The sequence below is a fragment of the Agelaius phoeniceus genome, chromosome 1, assembly GCF_051311805.1.
Source record: "Agelaius phoeniceus isolate bAgePho1 chromosome 1, bAgePho1.hap1, whole genome shotgun sequence".
Classification (NCBI taxonomy): Eukaryota; Metazoa; Chordata; class Aves; order Passeriformes; family Icteridae; genus Agelaius; species Agelaius phoeniceus.
In genome coordinates this window covers 55281041-55301523 of record NC_135265.1, presented here as the reverse complement: position 1 = coordinate 55301523, position 20483 = coordinate 55281041, and the positions used below count along the sequence as shown (strand labels likewise).

The following is a 20483-nucleotide window of genomic DNA, read 5'->3' as shown; positions in this document are numbered from 1 at the left end:
TCAAAGTTTATGAATTTCTAGGCTTCCCACATGAAGAGGTAGTTTTGAGCCCAACAGTGTTACTTACACGAAGACTACAGTTTGTCTTTTCTGCTGTACTTTGGTGAGTTACGTAGGTAATATTTGTGCACATATCTTGGTGCTACAAAACTGATCTCATATCCTAGCTAAGAATCAAGTCTGAGAACATTTAATGTTTTTGCTATTTTGACTGCACAAGTGAATCAATTTTGTGTAGAAGGATTTTGATTCCATGTAGGAGTTGCTGGTTATCTTTTACTAGTAATCCTCTATGTAGGCCTGTGGTTGTACTACTTTACATTCTCCTGGAAACAAGCAAATACTTTGTGATAGTCACTTAAGTGGCCTTATTGTGCTCCCTAGGAAGATGCCCTACTTGTGAGCGCAAAATTGGTAGCACATGCTTATTGGGGAAAAAAAGCTTTTTCCAAAACCATTGCTACTGCTATTGCAGTAATGGGATATCAAACAGGCAAAATTGTATGTGTTGTCAATGTCTGCAATATAATTTCATTGACTTACAATGTTTAAAGTGAAGGCATGATGGTAAGCTTATATAAGATGTCACATTGAAGTAATCACCTACCAACTTGGTTTTATGGCAAAAGAGAACATTTTAATATCCACATGAATTCTGAGGACACTCTAGCTTGCATGAAAACACAGAGATCAAAGTGTATGATTAAGCATTCCGATACTGTAGTGCTGTGAAATACTTAAATAACCAAAAAAATAAATTAAATTAAGTAAATGTGGGTAAAAGTAAATATGAAAGCTTATTTTAATCTGTGAATAAGAATTTGGTCTAAAACCAAAAGAGAAAAGGGCAAAAAAGGGGGATGGTTTAATTTTTCTTACCCCACATGTGGCCACTTATATTTAGTTGGTGCTTGCCTAAGTCTCCTTGCTTAGGCCTTTATTTTGCCAAGATTTCTCTTCGGCAATCTTCAGAGTAGTGTTTTAGGTTGGAGTCAGATGACAACAAGGATACATGACCTGGGACTGTCAGGCCTGTGGGTTGAGCAGAGCTATCTGTCTACGTGAAAAGGGAGCTCAAGCAATGTCACAGCTGTGTGGGTCCTCCACGCATTTTCCTAAGTTGTAGATCTAAATCATAGTACTGGGGCTGGCTGGCTGGAGGCATATTGCTTTGTAGCAGCACATATGATGCTGTGTTTGGATTTGTGACTAAAACAGTACTGATGACACCCCAGTGTTTTGGCTATCACAGAACAGTGCTTGCACAGTGTCTGTGTTAGAGACAGGCAAGAAGCTGGGAAAGGACAGTCTCTCTGTAAAACCTCCCTGGAGAAAGATAATTTACAAGAGTTTGTAGTGATAGGAGAAGGGGAAATGGCTTCAAACTGAAAGAGAATAGGCTTAGATCAGATAGTAGGAAAAAATTCTATACCATGGGAGTGGTGAGGCATCGGAACAGGTTGCACAGAGAAGTTGTGGATACCCCATGTCTGGAAATGTTTAGGGCCAGGTTAGCTGGAGCTCTGAGCAATCTGATCTCGATGATCCTAGTGTCTCTTCAAACCCAAATTGTTCAATTCTATGATACTGTTGGGATATCTGTCCCCAACTGACCAAAGGGATATTCCATACATATGATGTAGTGTTCAGCATTAAAAGCAGGGAGAAAGAAGGAGGAATTGGGGTTATTTGTTGTCTGTGGTGTTTATCTTTTCAGGTAGCTGTTATGCACAGTGAGGCTTCACTGCCTGGAATTGGCTTGTCAATGGGAAGTAATGCTAAAACTTCCTTATTTTGGTTTGCTTGCATATGCATCTTATATTTCCCTTATCAAACTGTCTTTATATTGATCCACAAGCAATATCTCCCTCTGTTTGTTTTCTCCTCAACCTGTGGGAGAGGGGAGGGAGTGAGTGAGTAGTTGTATGGGTGCTTGGCTCCTAGATGTAACAGCTCACCAAAACAGTGCAAATCTTCAAGAGGGAACAGCTGCTGTAAGCACAAGCAGAAATAAATTTGTTGGAAGAACATTTCAATAGGTTTAAAAAATAAGAACCACCTACTGTGACTTTAAGGGTAGTCATATTGATAACTGCTGGGAAAGGGAATATTCCTGAGGAAAGCGCAGTGGTAGGAAGAAAAGAAAAAGTAATGTAACAGGGTAGGGTCTGATCACAGCAGACATGAACTCCTGTGTTATTTTCTTGCCTTCCTTCTCTGCAATGATCTGCTTTCCTAATTTTTCTTGAGCTCCTTAAGCTGGGAGAATGGAGAGCGTGCAATGTCTGAGTACCAAGAGAGCAAGATCTTTTACTCCTAGAAGACCCTTTGAAGTTGTACCAGTTGAGTTTGACAGGTACAATCAAGAGCTGCAACAGCTCTGTGAAATGTATCAGAAGTGCCATCAGGTTAAGAAATGAGAGATGGATTTTTCTTGATGTAAGGAATAAATTGGTTAAGTTTGCATTGCTAGATTATTTGTTCAACATAGGAGAAAATGGATATCTGTAGGTATTGAAAGCAGGTAAATCACTAAAGGAGTAGGTTAACAAAAGGAATAAATTGATGAAATTATTAATGGTCCACTTAAATATACTGAAAATTGTCGTAGCAGTAAATATAATTAAAAGTTTGTGAGTGTAGTTTAAGGAAAGTTAGTTTTCATGAAACTCTAAGTTAGATATTATTAAACCTTAGAAAAGCATTGAGCAAGAAAGAATTCAGTAAAGACTCTGTGGGGATAGGGTAGATTATTTATGCAAATTTTTACAGAAAGGCTTTAAAGTCCAAATAGACACTCTTGCCCTGCTCTCTCCTTTGCAAATTGGTTAAAAAAATCTATAGGGATTAGGTGACTTCCCTGGCAATGCTTCAGTGGCAAAACTGAGCCTCCAAGAGGCCAGGCCTCCTATTACAAGCATCCCATGGCAAACTTCCTCTTCCACAAAGGAAAGACTATTTTTTTGTTATAAGAGGACTAACAGAAAGGTCAAAGGTGGTTTGAAGACTGAATGATCTTGCAGCTGTGCTAGTATACTCAGGCTTGCTGCAGGAATCCCAAGTGGCTCTTTGGTTTTGCATATTGCAAACTATAAATACATGTAGTTTCTAGGTTCAGAAAACTAATGATAAATATGGACATAGGAATTAACTTTTCCTTTAAGTACAAAGCAAGGATACTTTCTTCAAATATAAATTCCAAACACACAGTATCAATTTCCATTTGGACTGACACATGAAAATAATTTATAATGAACAAAAATTGTGAGATTGTGATCAAAACTCATATTCTGCATTTTATTGCTCTATTTTTGTAGTTTTAATCACTCTGAAGTTATTAATGGCTTATTACTATTAATCTTTGGGATGCTAATGTTACCAAAGCAGTTATAGTAATGATCTGCGTATTTGTGCATGGGTTGAGCATATAAACAAAAGGGGAAAAAAGTGTAAATTATGCCATGTTTTTAAATAATAATTTAAGGAAACTTTTATTTTCAAAAATGATATTTATTGGTTGTTTTTAAAAAAACATAAAGTTTGTTATAGGTTAAAAAGTAATTTGAGACAAATAGTATTATGAGATTATGTTGTCCTAATTTTTTTTAAAATAACTAAACTACATTTAGGGATACCTATTGATATCTTGTTATGGATTTCAATGACGAGAAAATCAGTGCTCTTAAATAGATCTCAGTGATTTTTCACTAGGAGAATTGAGTATGTTTTTGTCCCTGTTGAAGCAGGTGGCAGCAATTCAAAAGACTTAATTGGGAAGGAGTCAGGCCTGTTAAAAACTTTTTAATATATGTAATATTTACATGCATATGTATTGATACATTAGACATACATGTCATAAACAATAATAGGATCTTTGGAAATATTTTTCTCCTGTTAAAACAGAAGGAAATCAACAGCACTTGTGACTGTTCTCTGAGCAGAGCAGTGATAGTTACTCTTTTAGAGTGAAACTGATCATCCCAGTGATGTTGGCCAGTTTGCAAAAACCAGGTGTTAGCAGCAATGTGTTGCTATAGTTGCATGTTTCAACTTACTCTCTGATTTGATTTTTCCTTCCTTAAAATATTGTTTGTTTCAAAGGAGTTTCCTCATGAAACGATAGGAAGCCAATGGCAAATTATTGTATGGCAAATTTTTTTTGTTAAAAGAGCAACAAACCCGCCAAAAATTCCCCCAGCCAGACAGTATCTAATAAAGAACAGGACTGTTCATGTAAGAAAATATCAGCAGATCTGGGAAATTCTTCATTCATTGTTTATTGATAATCCAGTTACCGTAGTTGCAGCTAAAATGATTGGTAAATATTCTGCTGTTTTCCTGTCGTAAAGCATTAAACAGAAAAACTGCTTTGTATTGGAGAGATCCTCCCATATGTCCAACACATAATACTGTTGCTGTGTGTGGTGTGTGACACATCCTACCTACCTTAGGTGACACTCCCTACCTTGGGGGGTTTATAAGTATACCTGCAACTTCCAGCATATTAAGACCAGTTATAAAAAGGTGAAGCACCCTTTGGGCTTCAAGTTCTTTAAGTCCTTATGCAAATTACATTAGAAATATGAAGCTGTGTGATAGTTGAAGGCACGTTAAATTAGTAATACATTTAATTAGAAATTAATATGTTGTCATGTACAATATGAAAATAAATATATGGTACCCAGGTGTTGATGAAGACCTGGTATGAACAAAAGCAACCCTGAAGATCTTTTTAATGATTAAAAAAACAATTGCACTCATTCATCAATGAGAAAGGCTTGGGAAATATAAAAAGCATTGCATTATTGATCTGCAGTATTTGTGGCATCATTAAGTATGTTTAGCAGCTGTAGCAGCAGGTTTTGTTGTCATATTATTTCAACATAGAAGAACGATAGGAAAACTATTTGGGATTCTTCCTCCTAACCTGGAAGCTGCAGTGCATTTTCTAGTATCTGGAAACGAGAAAATAACATTTTAGTCTGTGAGCCTCAGATCAGGAGAGGCTTTCTGTTTCTTCAAAAGATGGGCATCATTGCTTTTCTATTCTATGCTTAGAGTAGATAAAAGAAAATCTGCAGCTCCACCTCTAGAAAGTATGATATGAGTAGAAATACCAGAAAAGAAATAATTTCCCATACTTGTCACTGAAATTCAAATGTGCTGTATTATGAAATACTCCATGAAGAGCAGACTAACTTACTAACACATAATATATATAATTGAGGTTGAGCTATGCTAAGTTTGGATTCAGATTTGGGAAGATGTTGCTCTTGTTTAGCAAGTAGAAGTTAAAACAGACTTGCTTCAAGATAAAAAGTAACAATTTTGGATTGAAGAATTTTCATCAATTTTTGCTTGTGATATTCTGGTGAAATCACGATTTGCTTCATATGATTTGTTTCAGTGTTTTAACTGTATTTGTAAAGGATTTTAAAAGATTTGCAAAAAATAGATACTGAACTTACAAACTGGTCTAGGTTATTACCATGTATTGTATTATAAATTATAACAATTTTAAAAGTAGAATTCAATTAAAAACCTGGATGAAACTGGAGCTAAAGTAATATTACTTTAAAAATCTTCAGGAAAAAGTTCTCACTAGAAAATGTTGCTTCATTGCACTGTAAGGGATTTGTACCATTTCAATAAAGTTTCTTTTGAAGGTGCTACATTGTGGCTGTTTGAGAGGATTTCTGGTGAGAGCTAAGGAAGAGATCCATATTGAAATAGGAAGTCACTTTCCTCATGTAGCCAAGTCCAGGGCTGACTGTAGATGAATCTTGATTTGTGTCTTCCTAGACCAAATGCAAGTAATTGAATTAACCACTGAGCTGGGTTACTGTTTAACCTGTGCTCTGATTGTGAAAAATTCAAGTTAATGGTTTCTTTGTTTTACATCATGAAAATCCTGACATGTTATGTAAAATTAAATTTTTGTTTAACTAAGAGGAGAGCTTCTTTCAATCACTCTGAGACCCTTCTATGCAGCCTGGACAAGTTTCTCTTTCATAACCAAACAACATTCAAAACCTATTGTAAGTTTGGTTTTGGTGTGATTCTGGATGTGCTGATTTTTAAAAGAAAGCAATTTTAGCTGAATTTTGGCTTTGATTTTTTTTTCACCCAAAATAATTTCTAGCATATGCATGGTTGACAGAGCCTGAAAAATGAAAATATAGACAAACTGCATATAATACCATATCTAAATTTCTGGTTAGGCCAACTTATTATCATTTGACTGCTTTTGGTAGAAATCCTAGTAAGAAATTTTACACCTTGGGAAGACTAACTCAACTATGCCATGGTGTATTTTATTGTGTTTCTTAATTTCAAAGAGGTTATGGCCTCTTCTCATGGAGACCAGAAGGATTATGATGATAAGAGCATACTGTAGGTTCTAGAAGGATCTTTTAATGCATGTAGCATTATCATCTGGAAAGAGAGGCCTTGTTTTTAAGGGTTATTCAAAATAGAAACTGAGCAAATATTAAACAAGAAAAAAGACAAGTTATAAAACTGGCAGGCTTATGAAAGAGCACTTGTAATTTGATATACAGGTTCATGTCTTCTCAGTGTGGAGACTAAAACACCACCACATTAAATAATTTTCAGGGTGAACAAGAAGGTTGGGGTTTTTTTTATAGCAGGGATCAATTAGACACCTAATGTATTACATTAGGGTAGAATGGTATTTTTTCCATAAGAGTAATGAATGAATACCTTTATAGAATTTTTTGTTTTGTTTTGCCTTTTTTTTTTATGGAAGACAATGCTTTCCTCTTCATACTAAATTTTTTCCAAGTCTTCTGTTAAGATGGCCCCACAGTACAAAAATTTTAGTTATTCTTTCATGCTTGAAATTTTCTGGATGTTTTCTTATGCTTGACATGGCTCCTTCAGAATAGAATTGACAGAGCATTGGGAATTCTCCATTACTCACATGAAGAAAGAGCCTAAGTCTTACTCCTGATAGGACCATCTTCTAATTTGAGATTTAATTGTTCTCCTACAGCATCTCGTTCTTTCAGGAAACCAGATGAAAGAAGAGTAAAAAATCTCTTGGTTTGATGATTTTAAAGGTCCTTTCCAACCTAAACGATTCTATGAAATGAGTAGGAAAAATCTATTGAAGGCTTATCCCACCATGTTGTTCCCGGTCAAAATTGCCTGTTTTGCCTTTGCCCTATCCTGATCTCTAGGGCCTGATTGTCTGCTTTCAAAAAAATGGGTCAGGTTTTGTGTAACTCCAAGAATCTTTAACTAGAAGAAGGCTGATTTCTCTCACTACTCTCAGGACTTGTTATTTCTACTAGTGACTGTGTGCTATTGTCTATCACGTGTTTTGAGGAGTGTGGTAGCTTCCCAGAATAGTAGTTTCTCTTGTCTCTTGACCTGTGTATGCATACAAACTTTTCCTACATGTCCACAGATAGACAAGCTCTTTTCCAGTAAGGCAATGTGGAATCATTATAATTAGACCAAGGCCAAAATTAAAACTCTTGTTATCTAATTAATAGAAGAAAGTTTTTAATAGCTTCATATTGGTACAAAATTATAAACAAGAGTTCTTGTAACAAGAAGAGCACGATGATCCTTAAATCAGACTAATAATTGTATCAGAAGCATTAAGGTCCACTTTTAAGGCTTTAAAGCAACATTTAGAGTAAAGCTTCTGTGCTGTCTGTACTCTGGCATTAGTGATCCCTAAGTGTCATGTGTGTCAGGAAAAACACAAGGTATGGATTCATTAGTGCACATTTCTTTGCCAGCAGGATCAAGAAATGGCTTTTCTGGACCAGAGGTGCAGATGTCTCCTACAATGAATTATTTTCCTTACTTTTTCTATGGTAAAACCAACATTCTTTGCCTTTCTTTCCTTTTTTGGAGATTGCAGCATGATTGCTGGGGTACATTTAGAGGAACAAACCAAACTGATTGTAATATAAATGTTCATCTAGCTATTTACTATGAGGCAGCTTCTGTGTGCCTATTCCCTGCAGCCTCTAGCTGATTAGCAGCCTGATTAGCAAATTGAAATTCTCTTGTGAACCTTTCATCTTGATCTTAATAGGTGTAAGAATATGTGCAATAGTATCATTTGGGAAAATAGTGAAATAGGGGGAAAAAAGTTTAGTGAGAGATTTTTTTGGTATGATTTGAAAACACATTGTAGTACCTCAATCTCAAGGCACAGCAAATCAAGGGACATTGCCACTTAAAATTTAATTTAAAAAAGAAATTAAAATAATTCTATTTTAAGATTCATGCAGCCACAATTAAAAGCTTTGTAAGTTTCTGTAAATCTTGTTTTTTCAGTCAGATCTGTGTTATTCTAATTAGCAGGAACGATTTCAATTTCCTAAGAACTTAAAATTAAGTAAATAAATGAAGGAGACAGTCTTAAAATTTCTGCTTAACTTGAGAAGAATATTTCTGTGAAAGAGAGCAGCATGGGCAGTGATAGTTTTTCTGACTTTCCAAATTAAATTTTTATAGTTCAGTTTTATTAGTAAAATGTGTATAACTAAGTACTGACTTGTTAATTAGTTATACTATGAACATGTGAAAATGAATATCATCGGAAAAACAAAATGTCCAAAGCCACACTAGTATTGAGAAAAGGGAGAAAAGAAGAACTTTCTTTTTCTGCTACAGAGAATTTAATGAGGGGAATAAATAAAATTCTAGCTGAAAAAAAATCCAGTCTGTTTTGGGGGACAATATTCATATTGAGTGAGATGAGCTGATGACATATCAGTTTTTTTGCTCTAAGAGAAAGGAGAGGTAACACAGAGAGAAGATTTTAGTAAGCTGAATATGAATAATATAGGTAAGAAACATACATATGTAGATAGAGGTTCAAGATCAAAGTAGTGATGAGAGATCAATGATCATGTATCAGCTTGTTTGTTTTGCTCATAAACATCCATCTAAAGGTGGTGGTAGAGGTGGCTGTGAAGAAAATGAGTTTTTTCCCTGAAACTTTTCCAGGGAAATAAGAGCCAGCAGGTAGAAATGGTCAGAGGCTAGCAGGGGACAAAAGGTTGATTCAAAGTAGTTTGCATAAACCAGTCTGTGGATAGATTGGGATGGAAATATCAGCACATTAGTGACAGCAGATAAAACAATGTTAAAAGAAGAAAGAATCAAAGAAGGTTGTCTGTAAGAGACCTTTATTTATGGAAAAAAAATTAATAGCTCTAGAAGCAATAAGATGAAGGAAAAAAACTTCTTCATAAGAAGACCAAGGGAGGAGGTAATCCTAAATTTCACTGGCATTTACCAAAAAAAAGAAATCCAATCCTTTTCCAGTAAAGTCTTGTTAATGTATTCCTCACACAAAAACTAAGCTAAGGTACATCTTAGAACAGTTTTATCCAAGTTTGTGATTGTGCTCTATCTTGATTAAAAAAATTTAAAAGCTACAATTTGGATAAATTTTTAGAGCAGTCATTGGAATAATAAGTAATTATAAAGCACAAATTTTATGTTTATTAGTAGAATTTTTGTGTTTGCTCTCAAACAAACTCATTGTGTATGTCCCAAACTGAAGTCTGTGCAATATCATGATTGGGGGTGGGGGTTTGGGCAGGATTTATTTCATGTTTTGAAGAAAAGCAGAAAATTGATTTCTAATACTTCTACGGTAGGGCGGAAATAAGTCGGCAAATTAACTTCAAAATAAGGGCAAAATAAAAAGGAAAACAGAGGATCTTACTTTTTCTCTGAACTAGAATTTAGAAAGTAATTACATTCAGAGCAACAATGTTTATGGTGCAGTAAGTACAAAATTTAGACCACTGGCTAAATCAGTACATGAAGCCTTTATGAAGCTCTATTATCACCCAAGTTCTACATTAAGGAAGAAAGTAATTCATTTTTAGACTTCTGCCTAGGGCATGTTTGACACAAACTCTATACAGTTTCTTTTAAAAGCTGTCTTTGATTATTAAATAGTTTTGCTTGGAAACTGCACCTTTACCCTTAAAGTGCAAAGGCAAAGCTTTTACACAGTGATAAAATGTTGTCCTGTACTTTGTACAGTCCTTTAGATAAGAAAAAAGTAAAGGTTTTAGCTTTTAGAAGAGGGTGTGTTACCAGAACAGTAATTTGCATTTGCAAATTCACAGGATTTTTACTATTAAATTAAGCCCAACAGCCAGTTTAAGCCATCAGGGAGTGGTAGAGCTGAAAAGTGGTGTAGCAGATATTGTAACTAAATTACAGCAGGTATAAGCCACCCCTTAAGGGAGACACACAGCAGGGAGGACCACTTGCAGCACAAAGCTGTCAGGGAGATCTCATAGGAAACAGGCAAGTCTGGAAGTACTAGTGCTGGTTGGGCAAGAAATAGATGACAAGTTATATGAGTGTCTGCAAGAGATGTGTGTATAATTTGTCACTACATGTGTGGTGTATACAGTTATCTTTTGAATAAGAGGATTGTGATTCCTTAGTTCTCTCAAAACTTGAACCCTGAAATTCTGAAGCATTATGTGCCTTTGCCTCTTACTTAAAGCATATAAAGCCTTTTGACAAAATTCATCTTGCTGGTTTTAAGCATTCTTAGACTTTTCAGTTTTGCATATGAAAAGCTGAAACTTTTGTGTGGCTGTCAGTGAACATAAGAGCCTTTGTTACAGTGCAAAGTGTAATCTGACCTATAGCACCTTCCAAAAAGCAAATGCTGAGTGTCAAGCCCACAGACATCCAGAGCAGAAGAACAGACCCTGACAGTATTTGCTACTAAAGATATATACACAATTCCTTGCCTCAATTCATCCTCTCCAGTGTTGTGGGTCCTCTCTGGGATGGACTTGTAGGCGAGCAAAAGAAGAGGAGAGGGCTTCTGGGCCTGCAGCTGTCATAGCAACTACTCCAGATTTTTTTGTAGGGAGGCCATTAGGAAATATAGGAAAAAGCCCTTTGATCACCAAGGGATTTTGCGGACAAGGCCACTTGCTGTGCACTAGAATTACAATTTATTATGTGTTTTGCAAAAACAATAGTCTTTAATCATGCATAATTCACTGCAGAACAGAATGTTTTTAGGCACAGAAAGCAATTGAAGGCCTGAACATAACCCGAAGTTTAAAAATGTCCAATTTCTAATATGTTTTTCAAGGAAACATACCTTTCCTTAAGTCGTCATTTAAATGATTTATTTAGTCTTCTTGTAGACTAGAAATTTGGAGACCATCTAATCTGTCTGCTTATAGAGAAAGTTGTCGTTCATTTACCACCTGACAGAGAGAGCTACGCTGGGGGCTAACTACAGGTCTTGTGCTGCCCAAGGGAGGGGGCAGCAGTTTATGTTAATTCACTTTTTATAGTCCTTGCCTATGTGTTTGCAAAGCTGTTTTAAATTCACTGCTAAGAGTATGCCCAGCCATGTGAGTGACTATGTTGATGTTTACTGCTGTGCAGGTCTCAGTGATACCTTGCAGCAATGAGTTCAACAGATTTTCCACCACCCACTGTTTGGAAAAATATAATTTATTATTATTAGATTTATGACTTTTTCCCATTTCAGTGGATTCACCTTTTCTCCTCAGATGAGTTAGGGTGAATAGTTTCTGATCTACATTTTCTCTCTGCTGTTTATTTTCTTGTATCCTTTGATCATGCTCATTCTTAGTCACACTTTTCTGTAAGCACTTCCAGTCCTTTCGATCGGTTTATCATTTTTACTGCACCTTTTTCTGATGTATATTTCTTTGATGGGCTAACCAGAAATGAACAAAGTACTCCAGATGAGGCCGAATTATTGATATACATAACAAATAAAATCCTGGCTCTGTTGAAGTTGCTGTGAATTCACTGTCATCGAAGGGCTGAGGTTTCTCCTAGCACTGTCACACTTCCCACATTATTCTTCCTCCCATTTTTCATACATTCAGTTTCAGAATCTGGCAACTTAGACTTAATCTAGAATTCCACAGATTCCGTTAAATCCATTAAATTGCTGTTAGTCCTCAGATCAGGAGTTTTTCCCTGTGGACATGATTAGTTCCCTCCCCAAACTTTGTCCTGATTCACATTTGTTAGGGATGTTAGTAACTAATCTTGATGTTAGTTTTGAGTAGCTGAAACTGAGAGAAGCAGCACAGACTGAAACAATGCTGTTTGTGTTCACAATGACCTTTAGCTGCAAAACCCGCTAAAATACATTATTTAGTATATGAAAGCAAACAAATTTTTTGCCTCAGTAAATGACTGTCCATAGTGCACTATGAGTATGAGGCAAAACAACTCTGAGTTTTTTACAGTGTCTGCAAAAGGAATCTGTTGGTTTTTGTTTCCTCTCCAGAAACATCTAAGAAATGTTCAGGTTGTTGCTGCCTAATACAGTAAATGAAATGTTAATAAATTGCCAGCAATTTAGCCTGACAATAACATGGATTGACCAAATTGATTAAATTGATTATGTTTCATGTATTTACAATATGTAGACACAAGCCTAATTTATTTTCTGAAGAGTTCAAGGTAGGTATCACTGGTATAAAAAAAGGCAAAACCAAAACAATGGAGTAATGTTTGTGGTTGCTATCTGCAATAATCTAATGCTGACAGAGAGCAGTATTTTATTTAGTAATTAACAGTGTAAAGGGAAGAGAAGCTGTCATGTTGGTTCTTAAGCTGGGGAATGTGATGAAAGATGATATCTGCGATCTCATCCTTTCCACTTGTTTAGGATTGTCAGAATGAGAAATGTCAGCATTATGAAAGCTCAGCTCTGCTCTTGATATGATAAAACCCTTCAAAAGCCAGTCTTTCTTTCCCTCTCCCCCTCCTTTCTCCCTCTCCTGCTTGCACTTGCTTTTTTTATTTATCCTGTTTTGTTAGATGGCAGAAATATAATTCTTTTCTTTCTTCCTATTATAAGCCTCCATTTTTGTTTTATTATATGTTTCACAACCCCTAATGCCCCACTGAAAATTACCTTGTTAAATGACAGTGTTTCAAAGCCATGAATCCTTTCCACCATTCCCTCAGAGGTTTGAAACAGTCAACAGACTGTAAAGAATAAATAATAAAAAAGTATTGATTATTTTGATGACTGTGAGATTCAATTAAGTATTAATTTTGCCCTCCAGTGGACCTATCAAGGTATTCAAAAGGGAGGATTCGGCTCAACTAAATGCGTGCTGAGTGCTTCAGCCTTAAATAGGGAGAAAATGTGTTTACCTACAGTATTTGAAGAGGAGTGCATTGATGCACAGAGTCCAATATTTAAGTGCTGTGCAAATTGAGCCCTGGTGACAGTGACATTGTTTTCGGCAGTATGAGTATTGACTAAAGAAGAGCATTTGATGACAGTTTAAACTATTTGTATTGATTAACATTTTCATAGATTATCATGTGTCATATCAAATTCACTTTTCAGACATGAATACATTAAAAAACCCACAGGCGAACATCGACCAATGTGAGGACGGGACAGAGGGAACATGCTAGCCAACCTACTTGCTCGCTGGTCACCTGTTCTCTGCATAAGAACCATTTAGGCATGAACTTTGCAATAAATAGCTGCTAGAGAGATCAACAAGGTCACTTGCTCTTTTTCTTAGTTTTTTTTTCTCTGGTTTCTGTGCTGTCATGATATTATGCTTATTATTTTGCAAACGGAATAACTGAGTGTGCTTGGAAATAATGCCTGACACCCAAATATCCTCAATGAGCAGAAGATAAAACAGATTCTGATCATCAAGAAAAAATTTAGATGTGTACATATGTGTAATGTTGTATGGGGCATATAATGGTGCAAACACAAGAATAATTGCAAACTGTATGTGTAAGTATCTTCCCTAATTTTATCTTCTAGAAAATGTTTTCTGTGGTTTTTATTTTCAAAAGAAACATCAGTGTTTGTGTCTTTATGGACTTTTGGAGCATAGTATCCCAATGACAGGAAGAGTTAGAAGAAAATTGTATCTCTTAAAAGTGTGTAATGAAATGGCTATTTGATGCTGTGTATTTTCATAGAAAAGCTGTAATGCTAGAAACTGTGCATTTGATTTTGTTAATGTTATACAGCTGAGGATGCCTCTTTAAATCACTATGGAGCACTCACAGGGGGCTCCTCTTCTGTGGTATCGGAGCATATAGGAATTTCTTCTCTTACTATGCTAAGGACAGGGTGAGGTGTAAAAACATACACACAAAAAAAAGCACATCCCACAATTAAAGCTGTGTTGGTTATGTTGCTTTCATAGAAGTTTTTCTCCAAAGCATCCTGAATCTCTCACATGCTAGTTGAGCTTTAATAGGGTGGGGAGTAATGGAAAACTCATTGGATCTGTAATAGCTCTTCACTTGACTGCAGCCAGCAATAACAGCAGGAGCAGCCAGAGATAAGAGAGAGAGAGAGAGTGTGTGTGTATGTGTGTGTGTGAGAGAGAGAGAGGGAGTGGAAGAGAGAGTATACGCACACCAAAGCTGCCACTTTTTTTTCCCCCTCACTCTTTTTTTCCCCCATCCTAGGATCCAATGATAGCTGGACAAGTCAGTAAGCCCTTGCTGTCACTGCGGAGTGAAATGAATGCAGAGTTGAGAGGTGAGGACAAGGCAGCTACTTCAGACAACGAGCTGAATGAGCCCTTGCTTGCGCCTGTGGAATCAAATGACAGCGAGGACACTCCCAGCAAGCTCTTCGGTAAGTCTGCCTAGGTATTTCATTTCACTGCTACCATGTTGTCCGGAAGAGCAATCTTCCCCTGTTCTTTTTTTTTTTTTTTGCTCAATTTTCTTGTAAGTAGGAAAGAGTAGCTTGGAGCATGCAGGCACAGAGTCCTCTGCTCCTATTGCCACTGGTTACCAGAATGACAGCATCAGTCCTGAAAACTTTTGTTAACAATGGACGTATTTAGTGCAAGTGGCAGATGTTTTATGAATATTTTGAAACATGGACTCTAACATAAAATTGTGTCTGTGTGTGTGTGTATAATTTTCTTGGAGTACTTTAACAGTTATTGTGGTAGGTGCTGGTGTGTTGCACATGCTACCAGCTTTTTCCGAGGCTTGATTAAACTGCAAAGTTAAAATTTTTTAACAGTAAAAATAAATCTGACTGAAGAGAACTGAAAGTTTCTTGTACATAACACTTCATATTGAGTTAACAAAGCCTAGCAAGGGTATTGCACGTGGAGCTAATGTTTTTTGAATTTAAATTAGAAATTAAATATTCCTCCTCAAGCCTGTGGAAAGAGAGATTACCTTTTGATTTTTTATTCATTTTGGAATAGTCTAAATTGTGCCAGATAAGTGTAACATTTCACAATCAAAACAAAAGCAGAAAGAGTGGCACTCCAACACAGACATCTGTCATTCAAACGGATGACACCCTGTAAGCCAACTCAAGCAACTCTGATCTCTAATCAGAAAAGGGAGCAGAGCTGTTGAGGCGCGTGCTTGAGTGATAGATGTTGATAGGTGTCTGAGCTGTAGCAGCACTGTATGGTACATTGTGACATTTGGGGTTTAGAAGGACTACACTCCTGAAGAAGTCCCTTTTAATTATTTCTATTTGTGACCTGAGACAAACCTTAATAAAATGGAGCACTTACTCATTTTTTATTATTCTATCGGTGGAAGTCAAAGGGAAAAAGGTCTTGTTTAAAGGGAATGCAGCTCTAAGGGAGAGGGGGTGAGAGCCCATTTTCTAAGATTCAACTTTTGATTTCATAATCTGTAAGGAAATCTGTAGCAGTGTTCAGATTTCAGTATTTTCCTTAGAATAAGAGCTGCAATATTTTTTAAAAACAAAAGAACACGTGCAATTGTATATTGTAATATTCTTTACACATTACTGAAACATACAGCACAGAATGTTTTAATAAATAACTTCACTACAGATGCAGGAAAAATAATAATTAAACACCCCCTAAAATTTAATTTCTGGATTGCAGTAATGACTGTTACTGAATATCCTATCCATTTTTAAGCACCCTCTTAGTAATCTTTGTTTCCATGGAAAACATAATTTCCATTAGCAGTTTGAATGTTCAAAAAGCATATAATAATTATTTTAGCCCATTTTATCCAGTAAAGAATTATAATGTCTAAAATTCAAAAGGCTATCTAGAGTAATATAAATATCTTCAGCTGTGTTTATATGTTTTATTTGCTCAAATGTTTAGGCTCCCTCTATTAAATACAGCCAGGCATATAGAAAGCAAAAAATGAGCTTTTATTTCAGGATAGTGAAATGTCTGTTTGTTTTTTGATCAGGCAAGTATTCTAATAAAAGGCAGGATATTTTTTGAGCCCTTGTCATTTGGATGTTCTACAGTGGTAGTGAAATATACACAGACACTTTCATTAGAGTTGTCGTGTGTGATATAGAAATGATGTGTAACCATATCTTGCTCCTTTCTGGGCTGAAAATATAATTTATCTCACTAAAAGCACAAGTGAAAAAGCTAAAAATTCATATATTGTGCTTTTTCTATTGGTGAGTGTAAGATGTTTGCTAGTCTGATCCTTATACTGCTAAAAAGATGTTCCCAAGTAAACAAAAGTAGGTGAAATAGTCCAGCTGCTTCGATATGAACTTATGTACCATTTATTGAGGTTTTGTTAGAATTATGACAGATACTACAGATCTATTAGCAACAGTCCTTGTCAATTAATTTTAGTAACTTTTATAACAAAAAAAAAGTGATAGTGGGGGAATTTTGATACCTTTGAGGATCATATTGAGACAATGTAAAATAAAGATGATTAGATGTTATATCACAGTGCATCCCTTAAGATAGATTTGCAGTAAACATTAAAAATTATCAAGTGCAGTTGTGTTAAAGCTCTGATACATAAACATGGAACATCACCACCCTATAGTTTTTTCTTTGTTTAATGTTATGAATAGCATGTTAGGAATGCATACTTCGTACTTTTCTTTGCAGTGTCTGAAGTTAAATTATTATAAACATATTGACAGGTGTTGGCATAGAGAATGACAACTTTCTCCTTCAACCTTCTTTCATGTAATGAGAGATAATAAATATCTTTTTAAAATATAACAATTAATACATGTTGTGTGAAAATTTTCCCCAAATCTCTTAAGCAGGTGAGGGAGGAGCATTTTAGAAAGTCAAGAGGAGACAGGTCCCTAGAGAACAAAGTTTTTCTACACTGCTGCTTTTCATTTTTTTTAAGGATTTGTGAAAATCATGTAGTGGTTTAGTTGGAATGAATGACCAGCATTTGTGTGTTTTGTTGATGTTAGCAATATTTCATGAGTCTTATTTTCATATAGATGAACAGACTTGAACGATGAGCTGCGAAGAGCATTCTTTTCTTTTACCAGACACATTCTGCTTAGCCTCTTTTGATGGATAAGTTTATTTCTGCAAAGGCCTGCCTTTCTCACCTTTACCTTTTCCTAAAATTTACCTGCTTATTCTCAAATTTTCTTGTTCTGGTATTTCACTGCATTTGTTAAAAACAGTGGGTATTTGTTACCAGTCAAAATGGTACCTTTTCAGTAACAGTCCCTGCGGCCAGTGAGGAAAGGGCAGGAGCACAACTAATTGTATTTATTTTTTAAGAGAGGCACTAAACTTTTGTTTCTCTTATGGGTTTCTCTTATTTGCTATCAGTAATAAAGTGGATGAATGCTGCAGCATTTTAAGTCTCAGAAATACCAGCATTAAGCATAAGTTCCTGACAACTTGAAATAGCTTCCACCTGAAATTGGTGTACAGGTGTCTGGGTAGATGCACTTTGTCACTGTGTTGCAGCTGTTCCCTGTGGGTAAGGACAGGAGTTGCTATGATTAGAGGGGTTTCTGTTGTTTGCTGGCTTGTTTTCTCCTGGTGGTGGTGATTTTTTTTTTTTTTTCATTTTTAGAATTTGTTTCTCTTTGAAAGAAAATGCTGTCCCATAGTCCAGGAGTCTGTATTCCTCTACTTGTGCTTTTATATCAGTGGACTCTTTTGAATTTGCATACTTCATGCCAAAGACTTTTGATACTGAAACCAGAAAAAAGTAGAGAAAGTCATCAAAAATTAGGTGCAAAATGTTGGTAAAGGAATTAGTCCTGAAACTCATTACTTCAAAAATACAGTTTTGAAATGTGGGTTAACACAGTTACACTGTTTTGGTTACAGAAATCCCACTATGAGGTGAAGTTGCTTTGTAAGAGATATTGTGGTGAGCTATTTATTTTAAAAATATTTGTGAAGTAATAGCTCCTATTTTAACCATAGAATCTAATTAAGTAACATAGAAACTGAGTATGGCTCTTGACTTTTCTGGCAGTGTCATTTTCAGATCAACTTGTCTTACTCTGCAATATCCTTCAAAATACTAGCCCAGGCCAAATGCCACCAGTCTTCCTAGAGAAAGCTTTTCTTAATGTTAAGTAGCAGTTTCACTTGAATAAACATATTGGTATTTGATCCTAACTTAACTATTCCTACTTGTCATTTTTTACTGTATTTTCAAACAATTCTAGTATAAATTATGAAGTATTGCTCTGAAAAATAAATCTTAGAAGGAAAAAAAGCACCCATCATGTTTAGCTGTGTGATAAATTGTTGAGATTCAAAAGTTGGTATAGACACCAAGGGTATGTTGTATATAAAATTCTCAGTAGGGTAAAAAAATCCCAAGAATGAAGTGGCTGATCCAAGCATCAAAACCCCCTGTGGACTAAGGCTGACTTTCCTGGAGTTAGATCTAGTCCTTAATTAATGCTTAATTGAAGGCAATTTGTGACATAATTAGATGATGGGGGGGGGGGGGGGGAAGCTGGGAGTGCATGCACTTGACTTGCATATTAAGGTAATTTTACTGTAGGATAAAAAGTTATTCTTTGAGATTCAGTCTGTAGTTCTATGAATCTAAAAATAAATAAAGCTGTAAGTATATAGTGAGGGCAATACCAAGCCCCTAATTTTGGAGCAGAAGTGTTTCCTATTTAATTATTGCAGGACAGGAAAAAAAAAATTGGCTGCTAATATTTTTTTTTTTTTCTTTGCTGGCAAGGTTTTGTTCCAGTGAAATGAAATCTTAAGTTTCTTGTGCTGGATCTGATGACTGTGGTTTTCTTTGGTTCATTAGTGGGCTTTTGATCTTTTCATAATGCTGTGTATGCTTGAAATATGGAGTGGGGATATGGGAGTTAAATGAATCTGCATGCATTTAAATAAACAAGTTTTTATTTTCAAACCTCTGCATTGGCTTTGGTATTTTATTTTCCTTTCCCACATTGTTACCTGTGTTTCAGAACTGTGTGCGTCCTTCTATATAACCATACATGTATATGCTGCATAGAAACAAGGTAGAAATTGTTTCTGGCTGATTATGGATTGCTAGTAGTTCCCTTGCACTAGTCTTTAAAGAAACATATGTTATATATATATTTTTTTTTAATTGGAGTTGACTTGATTAGAATTTATGGGACTGGAATAATTTCAGTTACAAAGGATAAAGGACTGTCTTTTACCTCTTGAGACAGTGGTCTCTGCAGGTCAGAGCAGAGGTCATTGCCAGGTTGCTGTGAGGAAGCTGACATTATCATCCTTAACAGTATATCTAGCCTGTGGGGGCCTTCAGACTATGAGCTTTCCTTTCATCAGTCTATTTAAGGATGATTCTCAGTGGTTTGGTTATAGCCTCAAATTTTAAAGGCCTATAAGATCTCTGCCCATCAGGAACACTTTGCTAAGGTTTGGTAATTTCAGTGGAAGAAGGCAATGTGTATTTGTTGCTCTTGATGCATTTTAAAGTGCTAGTGAATATTTCTGTTCTGATAGGAAGGTTCTTCCTATCTTCCTTCCTTCTTTTAGAGGCCTCAGACATAACACCTGAAATATGTTTGGTCTGCATGTAAAGATTCTTGTCTCTTCACATAATTTTATTCCTTAATTTCCACATTGTGGGTGTTTTGTTCTAAGACACTATCAGTTATCCATGCCATAGAACTGATCCTGTTAGTGCTTGAATGTGTGATACTTTCCTTAAAGCAAATAATCTGTGGATTAGGAGCCCTATTTAATTACAAAGACTGTGTCAATGAGAAACATTAATGGGTGGCATGTTTACAGGACTGAGTCATCATACAGTCTTATAAATTCATTTTGTAAAATTTATTGATGTCTTGCTTAAACAATGAGTAAGTTTTTAAAGAACCCAGAGGTTTGACTATGTGATTGATTGTTATTTCTGAAGGATATATTTTACATGAACATTTTTAAATAAATATTTGCAAACAGGGACTTGAATTACTCTGAATAATGCTTTTGTCTGAGTTCTTGGCAGAATTCTTACTCTGTCAGTGGGACATGTACTTGTGAATAAGGAATAAAAGCCCATTAAAACCAAAACAGATGTTATGACTATTTAAACACAAAGCATGATGGAATGGTAAGGTAGAAAATCCATCCTCAGCTTAGCTTTCCTGCTGTGCTTAGGTATTGCAGGTAGCTCAGGCTGTGGTGGTACTGGTGCTAGCACATATGTTCCAGCTCTGAGGA

General features: G+C 35.8%; 1 protein-coding gene across 1 annotated transcript in view; it reads left to right on the top strand.

The window, feature by feature from the left end:
- POU6F2 (POU class 6 homeobox 2) overlaps positions 1-20483 on the top strand; it is a 308911-nt gene that overhangs the window by 46325 nt on the left and 242103 nt on the right. The window contains exon 2 of the mRNA XM_054644613.2: positions 14488-14659. Coding sequence (XP_054500588.1) covers positions 14488-14659 — 172 coding nt within the window. The remainder of the gene's footprint in view (positions 1-14487; positions 14660-20483) is intronic.